This window comes from Dipodomys merriami, unplaced genomic scaffold (assembly GCF_024711535.1).
Source record: "Dipodomys merriami isolate MVZ:Mamm:240054 unplaced genomic scaffold, mDipMer1.0.p SCAF_40, whole genome shotgun sequence".
Classification (NCBI taxonomy): Eukaryota; Metazoa; Chordata; class Mammalia; order Rodentia; family Heteromyidae; genus Dipodomys; species Dipodomys merriami.
The window spans coordinates 7,094,470-7,117,005 of record NW_027205604.1 but is presented as its reverse complement, the minus strand read 5'-3'; the positions used below and the strand labels follow the sequence as shown (position 1 = coordinate 7,117,005).

The 22,536-nt window shown below is 43.7% G+C and overlaps 1 protein-coding gene across 3 annotated transcripts in view; it reads right to left on the bottom strand.

Annotated features, from left to right (window-relative positions):
- Positions 1–22,536, bottom strand: part of Pld1 (phospholipase D1) — a 152,365-nt gene that overhangs the window by 29,761 nt on the left and 100,068 nt on the right. For all 3 annotated transcript variants that reach the window (XM_069991897.1, XM_069991896.1, XM_069991898.1), the window contains 5 exons: positions 20,011–20,139; positions 18,834–18,952; positions 16,848–16,961; positions 10,420–10,530; positions 6,625–6,713 (listed from right to left, as the gene is read on the bottom strand). In XM_069991897.1, the coding sequence (XP_069847998.1) occupies positions 6,625–6,713; positions 10,420–10,530; positions 16,848–16,961; positions 18,834–18,952; positions 20,011–20,139 (562 nt within the window). The remainder of the gene's footprint in view (positions 1–6,624; positions 6,714–10,419; positions 10,531–16,847; positions 16,962–18,833; positions 18,953–20,010; positions 20,140–22,536) is intronic.

The following is a 22,536-nucleotide window of genomic DNA, read 5'->3' as shown; positions in this document are numbered from 1 at the left end:
TTTCCTGACAGGGAACCGTGATCCTCAGATCTCAGTCTCCTGAATAGCTATAGGATTGCAGGCATGAGCTACCAGCACCTGGCCCTTACCACTGGCCTTTTGCTTTAGCCCTTACACTGACCCTTCTAGCTTTCAGTTTTAATTATCTCTGCTTGTTTTTGGTTTTCTTCTGCTTGATCACATCACCTCCACTGTGATGGATGAACATACAAACAGCCTCACCATTGCTGGTAGACAAAATGTATTTTAACAAATGCAGACGCATCAATATACTGAACATCACTAATACAATCACATGACTTCCTTTCATAAGTCAATTCTACTCCATAAAGAAAAATATGAACCTATGCCATTATTTTTTATTATGTACTGCAATGATAAAATTCAGATTATGAATATTATAACATGCTAATCTAAATCTATACCATTCCTTTGTAAAGAATTTTCTCTTTTGCAGTAACCATCACCGGGTCCATTCCTTCCCTGGCAACCAGTGGCTGGATGAAGTCCCTGGACTGAGTCCCCCCCTTGCAGGTTCTGCCCAGTAGGGCCTCCACTTAGTCCCCCTGGCCAATTATGAGAACCAAGAGAAGATCACCTAGGCGCCCCACACCAATGTGCCTGTAACAGGACAAGAACCCACTGGAGGGGACTTCCTGTACCCACTCTGCCCTCTCTTGGTTAGGAACTGGGGTCGTAGGGATGGGGGTGGCAGAATTAGGGTAGCAGACACAGGGTAGCAGAGACTGAGAAAGCACTGGTATGGCAGAAACAGGGTGGCAATGATTTGGGTAAAGGGATTGGGATGAAACAGAGTCCCTGCCCTTCTTCTCCAGGCTTTGACTGTCACATCACTGGACAATCACTAACTCCAAGGACTGTTCTTCTTCCTTCTGATCTTCCTCTTCCTCCTCCTCCTCTTCCTTTCTCCTTCTTCTGCTTCCTCCTTCCCTTTCTTCTGCTTCCTATTTCTCCCCTTCTCCTCCTCCTCTTCCTTTTTCCTTTTTCTGCCTACTCCTCTTTTTCTTCCTTCTTCTGCCTCCTCCTCCCTCCTCTTTCTTCTTCTGCCTTCTCCCCCTCTTCTTCCTCCTCCTCCTTCTGCCTCCTCATCTCCTCTTCTTCCTCTTCCTTTTTTCTTCCTCCTCTTTTTCTTCTGCCTCTTCCTCTTGCTCTACTTTTTCCTCCTCCTCCTTTTTCCTCCTCCCCCTCTTTTTGCTCCTCCGTCTCCTGTGCTCAGGCACAAGACCACTGACATATGGATATAGTTGATCCAGGCTCCAGTTTGATGGAAAAGTCATGGTCTTAGCCCTGACTTGAGGGCCTTCATCACTATCATGGATTTTAAGTGATAGCTTCTTAGTGATTACATACATTACATATGAAGCAGGTCACACTAGCAGTTATAACCATGGCTAGAGGAGGAGTACCTCTGGCTCAGTGCCTCCAGTGTTGGTCTCCAGATAACACTGCTTTTTTTTTCTTCACTCCTGGGGGATCACCAGGACAATTCCCTGACTGCTATTCTTGCAGACCTTTCTTGGTGGCGGCCAAATTTTTCCATCTTGTTTCTTCTGACATTTGGGAATGGGACTGGTAAAGTGGGGGCACAGTCCCAGAACCTCTGCAATCACCTTAATCACCGTGGTTCCAACAAGTACCATTAACTAAGTTTATCTCCTACAGCTGTTGGTCCTGTGAGCCAAAGTGGAATCCAAGGAAGCGCTAGGCAACTAAGAGTGTGGGTGTGGCCTAAATTCTTCCAAGCCATTGGCTGGTGAGATAGATTAAAATGGAAAGGGATGGTGCCAGCCTCTTTCACACATTCCCCCCACCCCACCCAAAACACCACTCAGGCTAGAATGAATACATGATATCACAGTGCTCTGGCAGCCCCTAATATATAATCTGGCTAATCTATCACCCAGATCAGTTCCTGGCAAAGTAACTGGCCACTCTCAGGCTACAGCCTTAAATCTTCCTGTGTTGCAGTCCGTCAGCATGCCTAGATTCACCCCAGAATTAAGACTTCGTGGAGAAAAGGAAAATGGTCCACTATTCTCTAGTATTCTTAGGATGTGTTGAAGTTTATTCTTTCATGGTTGCTGTGTTACCAATCTTCTTTTTCTGTCCATCACCATGTCTCTTTATTTGGCATTAGGGGGCAAGTGGTCAGATCTAACTTGGGTCCTGAAATTTGGGCCTGGGGCGGAAAAACTCCACTCTGTGAGCATACGAACCCCACCTTTTCTTGCACCTCATCCTACTAGGAGCTAGGGAGTTGGGCTAGGATTGCACAGGCTGATAATCATAGTTCATTTCTCCACCTCCAAATCTCCTTCCCCCCTCAGAACCCTGTTGTTCTAACCTATAGACATGCCTACACCCTACACCCCCAGAGACAGATTTGAGGGTCCCAGGCACACCCCCCCCTACCATGGCTACCTTGTGAATCTAGAGACCTTGTGTCAAGAAATTCTAGAGAATCCCAGCTCTTGAGAAGGAACTAGAAAGTCATGAAGTGGGGAAGGCAAGTGCTTAGAAGCTGTGGAAGGTGGGGTTCCAGCAATAGAGAAGACAAGGCGTGTGGCCAGTGGAGGGTGCAGGCAGTTTAAAGGCCCAGAGCTTTAGGTGGTAGGAGGGACTGGCATTCCTTGGTCAAGTCTGGCTCATTCCTGACTCTCCTTTCCCTCCATTTGCTTTATTATGAATTCTGTTTTGTCCAACAGTTCAATCACCCTTGTTGCTAAGAATGTGACTTTGGCAGGGATGTTTTGAGTCTCACTCAGATGGGTTGAGAACAGAGATGCCTGTGAAGGAACTGAGCCCTGAGTTCGGGGGTGGCATGTCATGGCCCTCGTTAGTGAAGAGGAGGTATGTGGCTGCAGGCAGCTTGCTAGGTGAGCTTTGTAACTTAGCCTGGACTTTGTCTACGAATATCAGCTCACAATTTCAAGTTATTTGTGTATGTGTGCACTGCTGGTACTGGGACTTGAACTCAGGGCCTTTAGCTCTTCTTTGGCATTTTCACTCAAGGCTGGCACCCTAACACTTTAGCCACACCTTCGCTTTTGGCATTTTGCTGGTTAACTGGAGACTAGGAAGTCTCAAGATTTTTTGTGACCACCATAGCTTTGAACTGAGCTTCTCATATCTCAGCCTCCTGAGCAGCTAGGATGACAGGCATTAAGTCACCAGAACCTGGCTCAGATTTCAAGTTATTAAGAAGAAAAATTCAGTTGCCATTACCATGGAGAGGAAGAATGGTATGGGATACAGAGTAAAGGACAGAATAGAATATGTTTGTTTCCAGGAATCAGGAGCATCCAAGGCAAGTCAACATGAGATACACCTACCATTGGGAACAGAGAAATTGAGCCTTGGTCTCTCAATGAAATGTGATGTACTCATGTCCCATATTGAACATGGGAACAGAGTAGCTTGAAACTGTCAGAGCACTCAGCGTGGCCTGTGAGCCTCCATGTAGGAGGTGGGACGTGGGACAGATGCTACCTTACCACAATCTTGTCATGTACCCTGTCATTTCCAGGAGCAGCTCATGAGATCCCTGGGAAATGCTTCATTATAAACTACCTCAAAGCTCCTGTCCTAAAATACTAGGATTTTATAGAAACTCTGGATTTTATTTTTTTTTAATACCAGTCCTGAGGAATCAACTCAGGACCTGGGCACTGTCCCTTAGCTTTTATAAGGCTAGAACTCTACCACACGAACCATAACTCCACTGCTGCCTTTTTTTGGTAGTTAGGTGGAAATAAGAATTTCACAAACTTTCCTGCCTGGGCTGGCTTCAAACTACCATCCTCAGATCCTATCGGCCTGAGTAGCTAGGATAGCAGGTGTAAGCCACCAGCACCTAGCATAACTCTGGATTTTGAGAGACAAATTCATGTGGAGAAGATGCATGTTCTTTCTGCCTTTCAAACACATAAATCCAGATCTTACCATTTATTGTCAGGGACTGATAAAGGAGATGAAGTTCAAGTTCATCCTACTCTACCTATTAGCTGATCACAGTTCCAAAACCACCCCTCATGGTTCAATCTACTGAATTCCTTTGTCTCCTTAATGTATATTTGGGACCTAATTGAAGATCACATTTTTTTCCTCTTTTTTGCTAACTGTGCTTCATAAATAAAGCAAGTGAGCATGTATCAATGAAATGGAAGAGTTCGCGGGAGGATAATTCAATGATGTAAGGTGCACATGAACTGCACTCTAGAACTGGCAGCCAGAACTGAGAGACCGGAAAGGATATAAGAAATCTCTATGCATTCATATAGTCCTAACTGTAAACAAGGCTGTTATTAAGTCATTTCAGGAACAGATCCCACAGTAACTTTCTTTAAAAAGTAGATGAATAGCCAAGCATTCGTGGCTCATGCTTGTAATCTTAACTGCTTAGGAAACTGAGATCTGGAGAATTGTGGCTTGAAGCCAGTCCTGGTCCAAGAGACATCTCCAAAATAAGCAGCAAAAAGCTATTCTGTAGGGGTGGTTCAACTGGTAAAGCACCAGCTAGTAAGTGCTGCATATGCAGGAGTGAATCTCCATGGAGCAAACCTTTCAAACAATTAACAGTTTAACAAAATGAATATCAAGAAATTGAACATGATTGTAAGAAGAGTAGCAGCGGGGGTGTGTGTGGATGAATGGAAAAGAGAATAGGACATATATAGCCAGAATACTCAATGTGCACATGTGATAAAGGAAGTGGGAAATGAAATGAGCCTGGAGAAGGGATCAGACAGGAAGGAGGCTGGCGGAGGGAGGGACTCTGAACAGGAAGCACTGGACACTTAAGAGGGACATGTGAAATTGTAACCCCTTTGTACAATCTTCTGAATTAAACAAAATACAAAATTAAACAAAAAGCAAGAACTCAATGAAAAAAAATGGGCAAAGTATTTGAACAGATTTTTCTCCATGGATGATACACAAATGGCCAATAAGCACACTAAATGATACCCAGTATCATTTGGTCAATAGGGAAATTCAATAAAAAGATCACAGTAAAATACCACTTCACACCTTGTTCAATGGCCATGATGAAATTAATTAGCAATCGTACAGAGTACACTTCCGCACACTGTAGGACTGTAAAATGGTATGAGTGTTTTGGAAGGGGCCCTGACAGCTCCTCCACAGGTTAAACAGAAAGCCTGTGAGCTGCAATTCCACCTCCGCAAACACAATAACACAATTGCATAAAAACCAGTATAGACTGTTTATAACAACATTATTCATAATAGCCCAAAAGCAGAAACAAACTGAACATTCACCAGCTGATGAATACGTAAATAAAGTGTGGCATATTCACATTATAGAATATTATGTGGCAATGAAAAACAAATAGTAACAGATGAGCCCTGAAAATACTGTGTCTTGGGCTGGAAAGGTGGCTCAGTGGTAGAGCGCTTGCCTTGCATGCATGAGACCCTGGGTTCGATTCCTCAGCACCACATAAGCAGAAAAAAAAAAGCCGGAAGTGGCACTGTGGCTCAAGTGGTAGAGTGCTGGCCTTGAGCGGAAGAGCTGAGGGACAGTGCCCAGGCCCAGAGTTCAGGCCCCACGACTGGACCCAAAAAAAGAAAAAGAAAATACTGTGTCTTGAAAACTATAGTTATAAGTGATCCATATGGCATGACTCCATGTATATGAAATGCCCAGATCAACACTGACAGAAAAGGAATTTGGCCTAATGGTTGCTGAGGGCTGGCTCTAGGAAGGAGGGACCAGGTTGTGACTGCTCATAGGGATAGGCTTTCTTTCTGGGGTGCTTGAATAAGAGATTCACTGAAAATCATTGAAGTATTCAGTTTAAGAGGGAGATTGCATAGGCTGTGAAGTTCATCTCAATAAAAGTATTATTTAAAAAGTAATCTCATGAAGTTGGATGTCAGTGCCTCATGCCTGTAATCCCAACTACTCAGGAGGCTGAGAACTGAGGATCACGATTCAAAGCCTGTGAGACTCATCTCCAATTAATCGCCATGAAGAAACAGAATTGGAGCTGTGGCTCAAGTGGTAGAGCATTGGCCTCAAGCAAAAGAAGCCCAAGGACAGTGCCTAGGTCCTGGGTTCAAGCCCTACAACTAGAGCGCGCGCGCACACACACACACACACACACACACACACACACACACACACACACACACACACACACACACACACACACACACACACACACACACACACACACACACACACACCAGCACACACTCATAATCTCATGGGCTAAAAAATTAAGACTGCCGGAAATAAGAATTTAAATATAACCCATGACAAAAATAATAATGATATCTACTTTGCTTTGTTTATAAATGACGTAGTTTACTATCTGCCATTAAATAAATCAAACCACAAACCTCCAGCGTGGGAAAGAGACTGGCAGAAAACTGGTGCCCAGGAAAAATCAATCCCACCACAATGGACTCCAACATTCTCAGCAACGGACTTAGATGAAACCAGTCCATAACCTAACACTGGCTGAGCACCCTTACTGCCTCCCAGGGAATGAGACTTCACCTTGTTCTCTCACTGGCCAATTAAAATATCTGCAGCAAGATCGTCACCCAAAATTTTACACCAAAGCCAAAATGGTACCTGTGAGCTTTCAGGATCCTCTGGACAATGGCATCGCCCACCTTGTTGAAGACAACCTTGTCATCAGCGCAGCTTATGAAAAACTGGTTCTACAAGGAAATCACAGCACAATCCTGTAAGGCTCTCTTTCCTTAGTGGTGTATCAGAAGAAACTGCTAAGTAACAGCAACATCAAAAAACCTACATTGCTGATAAAATTACCTTGCCCTGAAATGTGTCAGGAAAGTGAACACTAGAACATCTGACTCTGGATTGCATGCATGCATGCATGTGTGTGCGTGTGGAGTGTGTGGGGTGTGTGTGTGTATGTGTTGGTACTGGGACGCAAAATCAGTGCTTTGTGTTTTTACCTGGCTTTTTTGCTCAAGGCTGGTGCTCTACCACTTAAGCCACAGTTCCACTTCTGGCTTCTTGCTGCCTAAGCTGGCTTTGAGCCACAATCCTCAGATCTCAACCTCCTCAGTAGCTAGAATTATAGGCATGACCTACCAGTACCCAGTCTCCTGCTTTTCTAAGTCATTAGCCATTCATAGACTATTCGTCAACTGGGAGATTACTTCATGATGCCAAGTTCTAAATTTGTTTTTGAGAAAAGCACATCTCCAAATACATTTTTCACCATTCATATATTGTGTAAATATTTATGATTAAAATAGCTCAATTGGGGCTGGGAAGGTGGCTCAGTGGTAGAGTACTTGCCTTGTATGCATGAGGCCCTGAGTTCAATTTGTCAGCACCACATAAGCAGAAAAAGCCGGAAGTGGTGCTGTGGCTCAAGTGGTAGAGTTCTAGCCTTGAGCTGAAGAGCTGAGGGACAGCACCCAAGCCCAGAGTTTAGGCCCCATGACTGACAAAAAAAAAAAAAAAAAGCTCAATTGGGAAGCATTATATCTCATGGTAAATCACCTGGCTTGTGTCTATAATCCTAGTTATGCTGGAGGCTGAAGTTGGGAGGATTAGCTTGAGGCCAGCCTTCTCAAGCTGCAGCTCAGCATAGTGGCACATATGTTGCTATATGGGAGTTTGAGAGTAGGATGCTTACAGGTCAACCAGAAATTACAGGATTATGCCTGTATTTATTTATTTATTTTGTTCATTGTGGGGCCTGAACTCTGGGCCTGGGAGCTGTCCCTCAGCTCTTCAGCTCAAGGCTAGTGCTCTACCACTTTGAGGCACAGCACCATGTCTGGCTTTTTCTGCTCATGTGGTGCTGAGAAATCGAACCCAGGCCTCATGCATGCAAGGCAAACACTCTATCACTGAGCTACCTTCCCAGCTCTGGAGGACAGAATTTTGAAGCCAGCCTGGGCCTAAAAGTCTGTGAGAATCTATCTCAGCAGAAAGAAGCTGGACATGGTATGTTCCCCTGTCATACAAGCCATGGCAGGAAGCAACAAATGGGAGTATTACAGTCCAGGTACATTCCTAGGCAGAAAGTGAGACCCTATCTCAACAATAAACAGTACAAGAAATGACTAGAGGTATGGCTCAGTGGTAAAACACTTAACCTGGCAAGTGTAAAGCCCTTAGTTCAAATCTCAGGACCACTAAAAAAAACCTGGTATTCAGCACAACAATGTTTATTGCAGCATTATTTACCATAGCTAAGATATGGAACCAACCCAGATGCCCCTCAGTAGATGAATGGATCAAGAAAATGTGGTATATATACACAATGGAATTCTATGTCTCCATCAGAAAGAATGACATTGCCCCATTTGTTAGGAAATGAAAAGACTTGGAAAAAATTATATTAAGGCCCAAAGAAACATAGGTCCCATGGTTTCCCTTATTTGCAATATCTAGTATATGTAGGAGTCAAGCGGAAAAGGTCAGATAATATGATGTCAGGAAAATGAACCCTTAGATATGTATCTTAAGGTTTTTTTCTTTCATGCATGTGTTTCTAACGCATTTATAAGATTATCTTTTTGTTGCTTTGTATGTCCCTCCCCCACAGTATAACCCCTGCTTTCACTATATTTGATGTCAGTATAACTTGAGGAGGAGATGGGAAAAAACCAGTTGTTTAAGGATACAGGTGGACCTGTTGCAACAATGAGAAGTACAAGTTGTCATGTCCAAAACAAGCTTTACAACGTCGGTGCGGGGGGGGGGGGAGAAGGGGGGGGGAGGAGAAGGATTGGGATTGGGGGGGAGGGGGGAGGCTGGGAAGGGATGTGAAGGGTAAACCAAAGGAGGAGGCTGCAATGCTTGGTAAGAAATGTATGCATTATCCTGCCCATGTAATTGTAACCCCTCTGTACAGTATGTTTACAAATAAAAAAAAATCTGGTATTAATGCTAATAAAAACAGGTGAGCCAAATGCCATTGGAAGATGCCACTTGGTGCCTCATATTACAAGGGTACGATGGTCAAAGTTAACATGAATAGTGGTACCAAAGGCGAGGCTTTATGCAGCATTCACAGCCCATTCCCAGTGCCTGTATCTACTGTGTGATCTTGTCAGGTTCAGCACATGGCTCTGGGCTGCTAGTATCATTCATCAGTGTTCTCCTGCTCCAGGCCTGAGAATTAAAGCTCCATCCTCCCAGCGGGCCTGCAATCAGCTGCCACGGCATGGAGAGGAGTCTGTCAGGAGCCAGGGGGAGGAATCTGGGGCTAGGATGGGTCTCCCCGTGAAATCTATCTTGCTCTAAACACTTTTCTTCTTCAATGGGAATAAAGAGATGGGTCTGGTTTCCATCTTCTGCTGTCACCATCCTTTATTTTTCTCAGGAGTTTTCAAGTGCTCTGAGTGCTATTTTTACGTCTACTTTGATGGGCAATTAAAGTTTTCAAACTAAACTCGGTGTTCCCAGATTTTCTCACACACAAAGTCTGGGAACTGAAAAGAGGTTCCCCCCGCCTTTTATTTTGTGTGTGATAATATTATAGCTTGAACTCAGGGCCTGGGCATTGTTCTTTAGTTTTTTACACTCGAGGCTGGTACTCTTACCACTGGAGCCACAGTCCCACCTCTGGATGTTTGCTGGGAGATAAGTCTCACAGACTTTCTTGCTCAGGCTGGCTTCGAGCTGTGATCTCAGCTTCCTGAGTAGACAGGATTACAGGCACGAGCTGCTGGTGCCCAGGTTGTAAAGGCTTTCTAAGGAGTGATGGCTCACCCTGGGTCAAAGACCCTACTCTCACTCTTTCCTTTTTCATATTGTCCCGTGCATTCATTCTTCTGCCTCTCTCAAGCAGAGAGGCCTCCCTGTTAGCTACCTACCCTGTATATGCTCTCCTAAGGGAATGGCACAGGCTCAACTCTCCAGCCAGAGCCAAACCAAAGCGTGCACATCTCAGGTTGGGGTGCTTCTGGCACAGACTATCCTAGCAATATTGCTAGAAAAGATTTGGGAAACTCTGTGTGTGTGTGTGTGTGTGTGTGTGAGTGTGTGTGTGGGGGGGGGCACTGACCATTGGCTTTTTTGCTCAAGGCTGGTGCTCTACCACTTGAGCCACATCTCCACTGTTGGCTTTTCGCTAGCTAATTGGAGATAAAAGGCTCATGGACTTTTCTGCCTAAACTGGCCTTGAAACTCGATACAGATTTCAGCCTCCCAAATAGCAAGGATTGCAGGTGTGAGCCCCTAATGTCTAGCTATCTAGTCTTAATGACAATGCAGGGTAGGCTTCAGGTACAGTGGAAGGTCAAAATTCAGGCCATCTGAATCAGCACTTGTTATCTTATGAATTCTGCACACGATAATACGGCAGCCCTGTGAGGGGGAGCGGGCAGCCTCTGGGTGATGATGAGCGGTCCCACAGGAGTTCACACGAGAACTTACTTCGATGTAGATGTAGTGCTTGCTGCTCTGGATGACGCTGATGTAAGCAGAGTGGATGGACTCTTCGTGGTACTTGATTCCAGCGGACCAGTCAGCAGCTGAGCGGAGCAACTACAAGACAGCAGCAATCAGCAAAGAGCCTCACCAGACCACGGACATGCGCCAGCTGCCTGGAGCCAATGGAGCCACCCAGTCTCTTCCGAACAACTCAGCAATTACTGCAGCTTAAGTCACAGGGAGACAAAGGAGGTGTCCCAGGGTGGGGCTGCTGCAGCTGGAGAAAAGATGGGAGGGGAACTGGTCCGTGGATCTATTCCCCGAGAAAGGAGTCCAGCTAGAAAGCATACCCTGAATATACTCTCTTCCACCCAGAATTATTTCCATCCCAAATCACATCACAAGGTATGTTGTTTCTACAAGGAGTACCCCAAAACTTCCCCTTCGGGTAGCTCTAAGTCACATCACCACAAGTCCTCTGTCTTGTATAGCCCCGATCGAAACAGAAGCTTGCTGTTCTGGAATACTCTCTAATATCCACATTCCCTCAAGTGTTCTAGTTTGGACCACACAGTATGATCATCTAGATTCATATACTCTAAAAAATGGTTCATTTTGGTCATGCTATCTGGATTCTGTCTTTAATTAGCTATTGATCTTTGTGTGTGTGTGTGTGTATGTGTGTGTGTGTGTGTGTGTGTGTGTGTGTGTGTGTGTGTGTGTTGTTCCTGGGGCTCAAACTCAGGGCTGCACACTGTCCCTTAGCTTTACTGCTTACGGCTAGCACACTCTATCTCATAAGCCACACATCCACTTCTGGCTTTTTGCTGGGCAATTGGCGGAAGAAGGATTAAACGAATTATTGTGAAGTGCAAGGCCGGTGAGTGGCTGGCAAGTCCTGTTATTATTAATGACTACATTAGAGGACTTGTTTGGGCCCTGGCAGATTGCAACAGAGACGTTGTTGAAGGGCTGTGGTTGCACAGCAGGGTGACTGGAGGCTATGGCTGGTGTCCATTGGCTTTCTCAGCCCTGAGCCACTGCTGGGTGTCATTCTTTCCCACATTCTAACCAGTGTCACAGTCTGACATTGGCTCAAAAAATAATTACTGACTTTTCTTAAACTATAGCATGACAGCTCAGCAGTTACTCTAAAAATAGATCTGCTATTTCTGATTTCAAATGAATGTTGAGATGGACACTCATAAGGTCAACTAAAATAAAAAAATTTAAAGTAAAAAGAATGCCTCCTTGCTTACTAGGAATAAATAAAATAATACAGAATCAGTTTTATGTCTATTATCTATTTTAAAAGGCTGGTAAAAATGATTGCTCTAATTGATCATTTAAAATTGTATTTAATCAGCCTATTGAAATTTAAAACTAGCACTTGACATTATCAATAATGCCATACTCAATAACATTTTATCTTTGTTCAGCACAAGATAGTTATCATGAAATATTTCCCGTCAAGCCATTTAATTTCATTGTGTGCGTGTGTATGTGTGTGCGTATGTGCATGCACAATGAACTGGAAAATTGAATCATGAACAGCAAGCTGAAAGACACTGAAGACACTTATAAATTACGAGAAAAAAGATCCAGCCTAAGAAAATATCTTGATTTTTATGTCATTTTCTAGGAATTGTACTACTGCCCATCAGGTAGAAATAACAAAGGTTGAAGAAACAGAATCTTGTTGCTAAGGAGCACAAAGCAGAAAATGCAGCCAGTGGGGCAGGCTGTGATGGCCCCTAGCCTGATCTAGCTCTGCAGAAGAAATAACATACGGAGTTTTGCAGGATTGGGGAGCCAGGGCCTGGAGACCGCTTCAGCTTTACAGTTCTTTGCACTTTCATCCTGGATGTGTCACGCCCAAATCATCGGGCTCCGTTTCCCACAAGGGACCATTAGAGATACTTCTCTTTCTTTCCACCTCAACTCCACTACCATGAAGAAAAAAAATAGCACCATAAACACAATGGGCTGATCATGAAATGTGCTTTTAGCAGTGAATATTCCTGTGTGTGTGTGTGTGTGTGTGTGTGTGTGTGTGTGTGTGTGTGTGTGTGTGTGTGTGTGTGTGTGTGTGTGTGTGTGTGTGTGTGTGTGTGTGTGTGTGTGTGTGTGTGTGTGTGTACTGGGACTTGAACTCAGAATCATATGCTTTCACTCAACTCTTTTGCTTAAGAGGCTGGAGCTCTACCAGTAGAGCTATACCTCCAATTCCAGATTTTTGCTGTTAATTGGACATAAGAGTCTCTTGGACTTTCTTTGCACAGGCTGGCTTCAAACTGTGATTCTCAGATCTTAGCATCCTGAGTAGCTAGGATTTCAGGCTAGCTTCTACATGTGTTGCGTCTCTGGCTGTAAATTAGAAGCAAGGTCATATAACGGCACTCATGGGTACGTGCCAGCCTTCCCCTCAAACCCAGAAACTCTACACTTCCTTTCTCACTCTCCTGAAATTTGCTTTATTCAAAAGATCAATTAATGCATTCACAAAAGATAAAATTTAGGAGCATGAAGTAGGGGGTTAAGTTGCGTGTCATGGCTAGACAACTTGGAGTAGCTTCCTGGACAGCTAGGTGGAAGAGAGGTTCCTGGACAGGGCCAGCTGGGATGAGCTCAGCCTGATGGCCCCAGCTGCCATGCGCGGACTGGCCATTTTCCCTAAAGAGTAGATGTAACCAATTCTCTTTCTAGCCATGTCTAAAAACAACTCAGGCTGTACCGTATAAGATCTGTCCCTGTATCAGCGTGTGACAGAGCATAAGCTGAAGAGGAGGGTCCCCTGATTCCTCTGATACCCAGTGTAGTTCAGAGTTCTCCCATCTCCATGGGGATTGGGGGAGGGGGGGGGCTCAAGACTCTTCTCTAGCCCATTGTCAGAGTCCAAACCCGAATCCTTCATTCACACTGAAAACTCGGGCATTATTCCTTCTTGTCCTGCACCATTGAAACTCCAGGGTTATGGAAATATCACCTGAACCATTTTAAATGCTTGAAGGTCTCTCAAGTTTTATCAATATTCATATAAGTAAACACAGTCTGATTACCACTTGAGCCACACTCCACTTCTAGCATTTCACTAGTTAGATGGAGATGAACGTCTCAAGAGATTTTTTTTTTTCTGCCCAGGCTGTCTTTGAAACTTGATCCTTAGATCTCAGCCTCCTTACAGGTGCCAAGGGTGCCTGACTTCAATTGAAGATGTATTCCCTTTTTTTGTTTATTGACCTGACAAGCTTGCCCTGCTTGCCTGTTTTAAGGCAACCTAACTCAGTCAATTATAACGCAGACTATGTGCAGAAATGTGGCTTATGTTAACTACTCCAAGGGAAACCACACTTTCCCAGCCTCAAATCTGAACACTGCTTTAAAATACATGATAATAGCATAGCTCTCGTTTCATGAAGAGTCTCAAAATTGTCGCTAGGACCAGTTCTTTCCCTTTGGCCTGTGTCCAGTGTTTGAACTTAAAACCTAACTTCTCCTTAACTGCACGCCTAATCCTGTCATACAATGGGCTTGACTCGAATATATAGTCTACTTAGGAGAAATCTCTTGAAGGGAAACTTTCAGAACCATTCTTCTGTCTTATTTCTTCTTCTTTTCTCTCTGGAATGCTTCTGCTTTGTCTTATAAACTCAGTGCATCTATTGATGTCTTACTTTGTGTTTTGAAATAAGGTCTCCATACATAGCTCAGGCTAGCTTGGAACTCCAGATTCTCCTGCTTAGGCATCCGGAGTGCTTGGATTCCTGATGTGCACCCGCTTGTCTTCTTATTTTAATTCTTTATTTCTCTAAGCTTCCAACTCAAACGAGGAACAGAGTGTTAAGGATAAATGGACTCCTTTCCCTATCCCTTTCCTCTTCTTCCTTCCCCTCCTTTCCCTCCCTGCCTGCTTCCCTCCGTCTCTCCTCCCTTCCTTCATCCTTCCCTCCCTCCTTCCTTCTCTTCCTTCCTCCTTTTCCTTCTTCCATCTCTCCCTCTTTTCTTCCCTCCCATAAACAAGATTGAAGACGATTCCAGTGGAGTTTTCTTCTATTTAGCTAGCGATTCCTAACACATTGTCAGGCCCACAGCCCAATAAGGCCAGTGAACTATTTGGTACATGACAGAGCAGATACTGAGCTTTCTGTCAGCTGTCTTTGACCATCTGCCTGTATCGATCATTCCCCATGGCCTGTAATGATGTTATATTCAAATTGCCCTTGGCAGGAAAAAAAAGATGTCCATCTCAGTAGAGATGATTTGTTTTAAGTTGACCAATTTAGTAAGAAGGCTCATTCCTGCTGGCTCAGACCTGTAATCCCAGCTACTCAGGAGGCTGAGGTCTGAGGATCAGAGTTCTAAGGCAGCCTGGACAGGAAAGTCTATGAAACTTATCTCCAATTAACCAAAAAAAGCTGGAAGTGGAGCTATGAGTCAAAGGGTACAGTACTAGCCTTAAGTACAAAGCCCAGGACCTGCAGCCAGGCCTTGAGTTCAAGCCCCAGGACTGGCACACACACAAAAGAATCACCCCAATTTATTATGTCAATGCTGACTTACATTTGAATTGTCTCTCACCTTAAAGACTGCCCCTTGTCTCTCTTGGTATTGCTGCTTGCTTGTTTCTTTATTTTTTTTTTCTTTTGGGGCACTAGGGACTGAACTCCAGACTTACACTTGCTAGACAGGCACTCTACCAAGCCTCCATCCCCTTGGTATTGTGTCTTAAACGCCAACAAGAGCTTTGAGGAACTAGTCTATTTTTATTAGAAAGAAAATAGGCTGGGAACCACCTCTTCCCCTTTCTCCCACACCTGGCAGGCTCTGGAGAGGGCCTGGTTCTGAAGGGGAAAAGCCAGGACTATTTTTAAAGTGTTGGTGAAAGCTGCGTTGTCAGCTCTCAGCTCTGGCGGACTTTTTTCCGGCAGCAACTCATGTTGGTGGGGTGGGCCTCTGTTCTCCCCTGATTGGCTGAGCCACTGTCCCAGATAACAATGCTGTAATACGTTTAAACTGGAAATAACAAGGTACCTACTGTCAATGAAAGATTGACTTGAATTCTTGTCTATTATTTACTTTGTGTTGAATTTCACTCCATTACAATAAGCACATGATACACACACACACACACACACACATACACACACACACACACACACACACACACAGAGAGAGAGAGAGAGAGAGAGAGAGAGATCTATCTATCTATCTATCTATCTATCTATCTATCTATCTATCTATCTATCTATCTAAATATATAAAGTCAAAAACTAGCCAAGGGATCTAGCAGAGAAATGTCAATTTCTTTGTGGCAAACTCTTGAAAGATGAAAGGAAAGTATGGCAGAGCTGATACTTACAGAGTACAACTAGTGCACTTGGCTCAGTGTTTTGAGTACAAGAACTTATTTACCCATCACTTCCCATCAATCACTACTATTATCCCCAATCTGTAAACAAAGGGAACCTATAAGAAGAGAGGCCATTTCCCTAGGGTTAAGCAGCAGAGTTGGGATTTTAATATTGCCTGATTTTAGAATCTATTTTTTTCTCTCTTTTGTTTTTCTGGCTAGTATTAGGGCTTGACCTCAAGGCCTTGAGCTCTCACTTGGCTTTTTCCATTCAAAGCTGGTCCTCTACTACTGTAATCCTAGCTACTCAATGTCCAGTCCTGCTTCCTTTTTGCTGTTTAACTGAAAGTAGTTAAACTTTTCTGCCTGAGCTGGCTTTGAACTTCAATCCTCAGATCTCAGCCTCCTGAGTAGGTAGGATTACAGGGGTTAGCCACCAGCACCTGGTTTATAAGCTCTCTTTTAATTGCCACATCATACTATTTCCTCCCATATAAGTAAGCTCATGGCCTGTAAATTATGTTATGCAATAAACCTGCTAAAATCCCAACATATTTAAATTTTATTTATTTATTTATTATTTAATTTCCTAATAGATTATCCTCACAGTACCACTGGGTCTGAACTTTCTGATTTGTAAATTGAAATGATTAGACTGGATGTGCAGATTGTTATGACTCCAATAAGCAAATTCTTATTCCACTAAAAGACTCCTAGCATGACTTTCAATTAAGAACTAACATTAGACTGGACTGTAACTAACCTCCATGGTGCATGGTTCAGCTGCACACCTGATGCAGAAGCAGTGCCAGGTTTAATGAGTAAGGTGTAGGTCCCTTCCCACGGAATTATGGGAAAATCATTCCTTGACCCATCTGAGGAGACGCAGTTATTATTTGTATAAATGAGTTTCAGAGAGAAAATGAACTGAATACAATTAACATAGGAAAGTTAATCCTACGAAGACCTAATTAGATTTGTATTGGAAAAGTCCTGATATAAAAGTCAGAGCCAAAGTAGGCTAGTCAGATCCCAGTCACGTATTCAGTAGCAAGCGGCAGAAATGCAAAGGCCAGCTTACCTGCACAGTAGCATGTACTGCTCCAGGAACCTGATACCTCAGCTCGTGGGCAGTAGTTTGAGACTTTGGAAGCAGGAAAGGATAAGAAAGGGACCGATATTTTGGTTTCATAATCTAAAATAGAGGAAAAAAAACAGATGAAGAAGATTCACATGAGAGTCCATTCTTCCCTATTTTGTAATTATAAAAGAAATTCAGGTTCCTTTAGGGTTAAAAAATCAAGGGACATGTCTAAGGATTATAGATTACTTATTTTTATTTTCTATTTCCTTCCTTTACCCCTTGTAGCAAGCATGTATTGATTTATATTTGTAATAAAAGATTAAATGTAGACTATAGTTATATTGATATAAAATTGTAAAATGGGATCCTTGTGTTGTAAGCTAATTTTTACTTTGTTGAGAATATCTTGCCATAGCAATTCGGCACTATTTTGTTTTTAACAACTTCATAGTAAAATAAAATGAAGCATTTCATATATTTCTAACTTATCTCAATTATTAAAAACAATGTCAAAACCAGGGCTGGGAAGGTGGCTCAGTGGTAGAGCGCTTGCCTTGAATGCATGAGGCCCTGGGTTCGATTCCTCAGCACCACATAAGTAAAAAGAAAAAAGCCGGAAGTGGCGCTGTGGCTCAAGTGGTAGAGCGCTAGCCTTGAGCTGAAGAGCTAAGGGACAGTGCCCAGGCCCAGCATTCAGACCCCACGACCAGACCCCCCCAAAAAAACAAACAAAAAAACAATGTGAAAAGACATGACTTTACTAGACGTATCTCTTCTTTTTTTCCTCTGTGTGTTGGTGCAGGGGCTTGAACTCAGGTTCATACTCTTTGCTTGGCTTTCATGCTCAAGGCTGATGCTCTACCACTTAGCCATAGCTGCAATTCCAATGTTTTGCTGGTTGTCTTGACTTTTCTGCCAGGGTTGACTTCAAACTTGGATCCTCAGTTCTCAGCTTCCTGTGTAGCTAGCTAGGTTATAGGTGTGAGCCATCAGTGCCAGGCCAACACTTATCTCTAGGTTTCTAGATATTTCTAGGTTTCTCTAGGTTAAAGACTAAATACTTAAAAAACAAACTCACTCATGCTGTACCAATTTATCTTCCCTAGTATGGAATATCAGCTTATTTTTTTAAACCTAAATCCAACAGAAAAGATTAGCATTCTTTTGACAGTACTTAAATGAAAGGTAATTGTAGTTTATTTTCCCACATCCTCTAAGCTTTTGCATGAAGTATTTGCATTATATATTTTTAAATTTCATTTTTATGGTTATGTAAGTCAGTCAGATGATGAGTACATTTCTTTCTAGACAGTGTCATTCCTTCCTTTGCTTCCTCTTAGCTTCTATTATGTTTTTATAATGTATATATGAATGGTAAGTGTTGTTTATATAACTTTTTCCAGCTTATCAGGCTGGGGGGCGGGGAGAATAAACCAAATCACTGAGTGTAAACAAAGTGGGGTTTGACCCCACCGGACTTGTGCTCCTTGGGATCAGTTCTCACAAGCAATGAAGGGCAACTAAAGATGACATTATCCATCTGGAGAAAAGAAAAATGGCTCCCCCTCACCCTGCTCAGCTTGCACAGAACCAGCTCTCAGTACCCTTCCCAGTGCAGCTCTAAGACTGGAAGTTCCAGCCCCCTCATCTGAACAGGGCTCCCAGATCCTTGCAATCACCTACTGAGCCAAGCGGGGTAAATGCTTAACCATTACTGCACATTAAAGAGGTTAAAGGAAGAGGCCTTGGATCAGCAGGTGTCTCTCTGCACTCTGAATCATTTGTGGGATGGAAGTTCAGGAATATTTTCCTTTCCTGAATGCCCTGAGGCTTGGGCACGCTGACAGTGATGTATCCAGTGGGAGATGATGTCAGAGCAATGACTACAGCAGCCTTCTCTTTCCAACCCTCTGCAATTCCCCTCTAGCTGGGACCGCCAATGGACCACCCAGGTGGACAGAGAAGCTGTGACACAACCAGTACCTTGGTGAAGTTCCAGCGCTGGATGAAGTGCCTGGCCACATCTCGAGCTGCCCTTCCATGGACGGCGGAGGCAATGTCATGCCAGGGCATGCGTGGAGTGGCATACCTGTCAATGAAATCTGCCCAGGCACACCAGGCAGCAATCCATCACTGACCTCTCTGTCGGGGACAGAAGCCCTCTGGCCCACGGTCACATCTAAGTGATATCATAAAAAGTGTTCACGTTCACTATGCACATATTTCTTTGCTTGGCTAGAATGGCACTTTTCTAATTAAGCAAACACAAGCCTTAAACTGAGGAATAGTCTCCTCCAACTTCCCTGTTTCATGCATTGTCAGTCAACAGGCAAGGTGAGTTAGATTCGTTATCCAAGGCTGTGCATTGAATTTATTTTTCTTGTTTGTTCTGTTAAAATAATGGCAGACTATATAGGCAGTACCTATATAGTCTATAGGCTTGTATAGCGTATGTATATAGGCCTCTTAGACCCTAAACACAATTATAAGGTGAAAATCGGCCATTCCGAAGGACAGAAGGGCATAAGGAAGATAAATGGAGAATGGCTATCATGTCCTGGAGACTAACCTATGCTTACTGGAAACCTGTAGGGTGTTAGCTTTCAGACAGGCCAACTTTACTTTGTAATATTATTATTACTGTTATTATTATTACTACTATAAGGAAATGTCTTTAAGTGACCAAATCATGTTTACAAAATTGAATCAAACTTCCTTTTCATTCTTTGGTGTATGTGTGCATGGGGGGGTGTATGTGTGTACGTGTGTGTGCACACATGCGCACATGTACATGTGCACACTAGTACTGGAGCTTGAATTCAGGGTCTTGCCCTCTCACACAGTTCTTTTGCTCAAAGTTGGAGCTTTACCATTTGAACTACAGCTCCACTCCACTTCTGGCTTTTTGCTTGTTAATTGGAGATAGGAGTCTTACTGACTTTTCTGCTTGGGCTGGCTTTGAACTGTGATCCTCAGATCTCAGCCTCCTGAGTAGCTAGGATAACAGGTGTGTGCCACTAGTGCCCAGCTCAAACTTTCAAAAACGAAGACAAAACACAGAATAACCTAAAAGCATTTAGATCCTACACATGCATACCCTTTGAGATGCTCAAGAGTAAAAGATTAAATACAACCTGCAGCCCAGAACAACGATTCTCACCAGCAAAAGGCTTATCCAGTTGAACCCAGTCTTTGAAGACAAAATTACAGTAGTCCTTGCCGTGCCAGAATCTGGTTTCCCCATGTAGCTCTCCCACACCTGTCTGTAGGCTGCGGATGGAGCCGCTGTCTGTGAATATAACAAAGTCAACTCAGAGCCTCGGCCATGTGAGGGGGCAAGGCTTCCTCTACTAAACACCTGCCCAGGGCTTCATTGTCCTTCCTGGGACTCTTAGCTAGGGCTGCATGTGTCCATTTGATTAGAGGCTGGGGGATGACAACCCTTATAAGTTTAGTTTGGTGGGGGTGCTATGGTTCATTGTTAAACAGTAACCCCGAATATTCTCCAGCAGTTTGGGCTGTTGATTCTCACTGCCTACCAGAACATCAGATCAACAGATCCTGGGGGTTACCATGAAAAAATGATTCTCAAAGTGAGACTTCAGCGAGCAGTAAAGGCAAGTGAGGGTGGAGAGACAAGAGATGTGGAGATGTCATCTCAATGTTTATAGACATGACGTCTCATGATTACAGACAGCCTGTGTGCCACACTCAAAATTTATCAAACATTAACTAGCCATGTGACACACTTAGCTTTGGGGTTTTTGCGGGGGGGGGCATAAATACCTTCTATATAAAAAGAAGCAATCAAAATGGATAACAGCTTAGATGAGACTCTAAGATTTTATATTCCTAAAACTAAAGACAGTATCTATTATATATATATATATATATATATATATATATATATATATATATATGTATAACACCAACAGACAAAAGCTTCTGCTCAAGCATGAAAGCAACAGCCTGTGGTAGCATTCACAATGACCTTAATGAGACCATATCCCCTAAGGGTAAATAAATACCTTGAGTTCAACAGCTGGTAAGTTTAAGAGTTACATCAACTATTGCGACAAATGAGGCAGAAGACTAACAGAACTACAACTCACAAACACAGCGTTTGGCAGAAAAAGCAGCACCTGATCAACAGACATAGGGGGCAAAAGTATTCTGTGAATGGATAGATGGATGGATGAATAGTACTGCTTGAACTGGCATTGAAGAGGCGTAGACTAACCACCTCCCCTCCCCACCATACTGGCCTAGAACTGTTCATAGAAAATGGTATAAAAGTCTTTCTTGTTGGGTCACCTACTGTCTACAACAGGGTCAGGTCCCAAAAGCTTCTTGTGCATAGAAGTTCTTCCCAAACCATTGTCATGGAACTTTCTGGTTCTTGTTTGCCTCTCTCAGCCCCAAAGCCCAGCACACCACACCATTCCTGGTATTTTGACAGGCTTGGCCTGGTTTGCATGCTCTGCTTTTTGTCTAGAATGTTCTTCCCTCCACATGGCCTGGTCTCTGGCCATCCTCAAGAGCTGGCCGCACTAGCTGTCATCTGCCCTACAGAACCCTGTGAATCCAGACAGCGGGGTAACCATGGTCATCACTGTCCTCCGGACAGGAATTGCACCTCGAGGCCTCTGACTCTGTGGTTCCCCCATTCCCCCCAGGAGGTTGTAGCTCCTCATAATGGGGACTGTACCCCTCACCCCCTAGGAAGCTTGGCAGCTAGGCGTCAATCAAGAAATATGTGTAGAACAAGTATGACTGTACATCATCAGACACAACTACAGGAAGTTCTCCTTATTCGTGGATTTATGATATGTTGTTTTGACCAAGCACAGTCAAAAATTATCATAAAAAGTTTTAAAATTAGAAGCTATTTCCCCAAACCCCAAAATTTAAATGTTCACCCACATGTACATCATACAGCTTAGTTGCTCTGAAGAAACACTCAGCTGGTCCTGTTTTGTCATCCATTGTATTTAAGTCATTGTATGATCTGCTGAGGCTTCTGCCCTAAGTTTTGTGAAGAATCTGCCGCCCACAAAAGCAAATGGAATACCCTCTCCCCCACCCCCTCCAGAAAGCAGGGTAAAAGCAAACGTGCTTAATTGAAGTGAACAAGTGAGATCTGTTGGTCAATCCCAGGACCTCACTGGACACTGTTCGGCTTGCAAGTTTTATTTTTATTTATTTATTTTTTTGGGGGGGGGTCCGGTCATGGGGCCTGAACTCTGGGCCTGGGCGCTGTCCCTCAGCTCTTCAGCTCAAGGCTAGCACTCTACCACTTGAGCCACAGCGCCACTTCCGGCTTTTTTCTTTTTGCTTATGTGGTGCTGAGGAATCGAACCCAGGGCCTCATGCATGCAAGGCAAGCGCTCTACCACTGAGCCACCTTCCCAGCCCTGAAAGTTTTATTTAGAATTACAACTATCACGATAGTCACGAGTGTCCTCAGCCATCAAGCCTTCCCCAAAGGGTTCTGTTTCCTGTTTAGTTTCTGAATTCCAACATACCCCTCCCCCGGTCTTTTCTTTCCCACTTGCCTACCCCCCTATCCTCATCCTCTCCACACCCTGCCATATTGGAATTCTGCCCATTGCTCTTTTGGAAAAGTTACTCCTATTCAGTTTTAACATGGCCCACTGGTACTCCCCAGTCCCATGCCCTTTGCCTT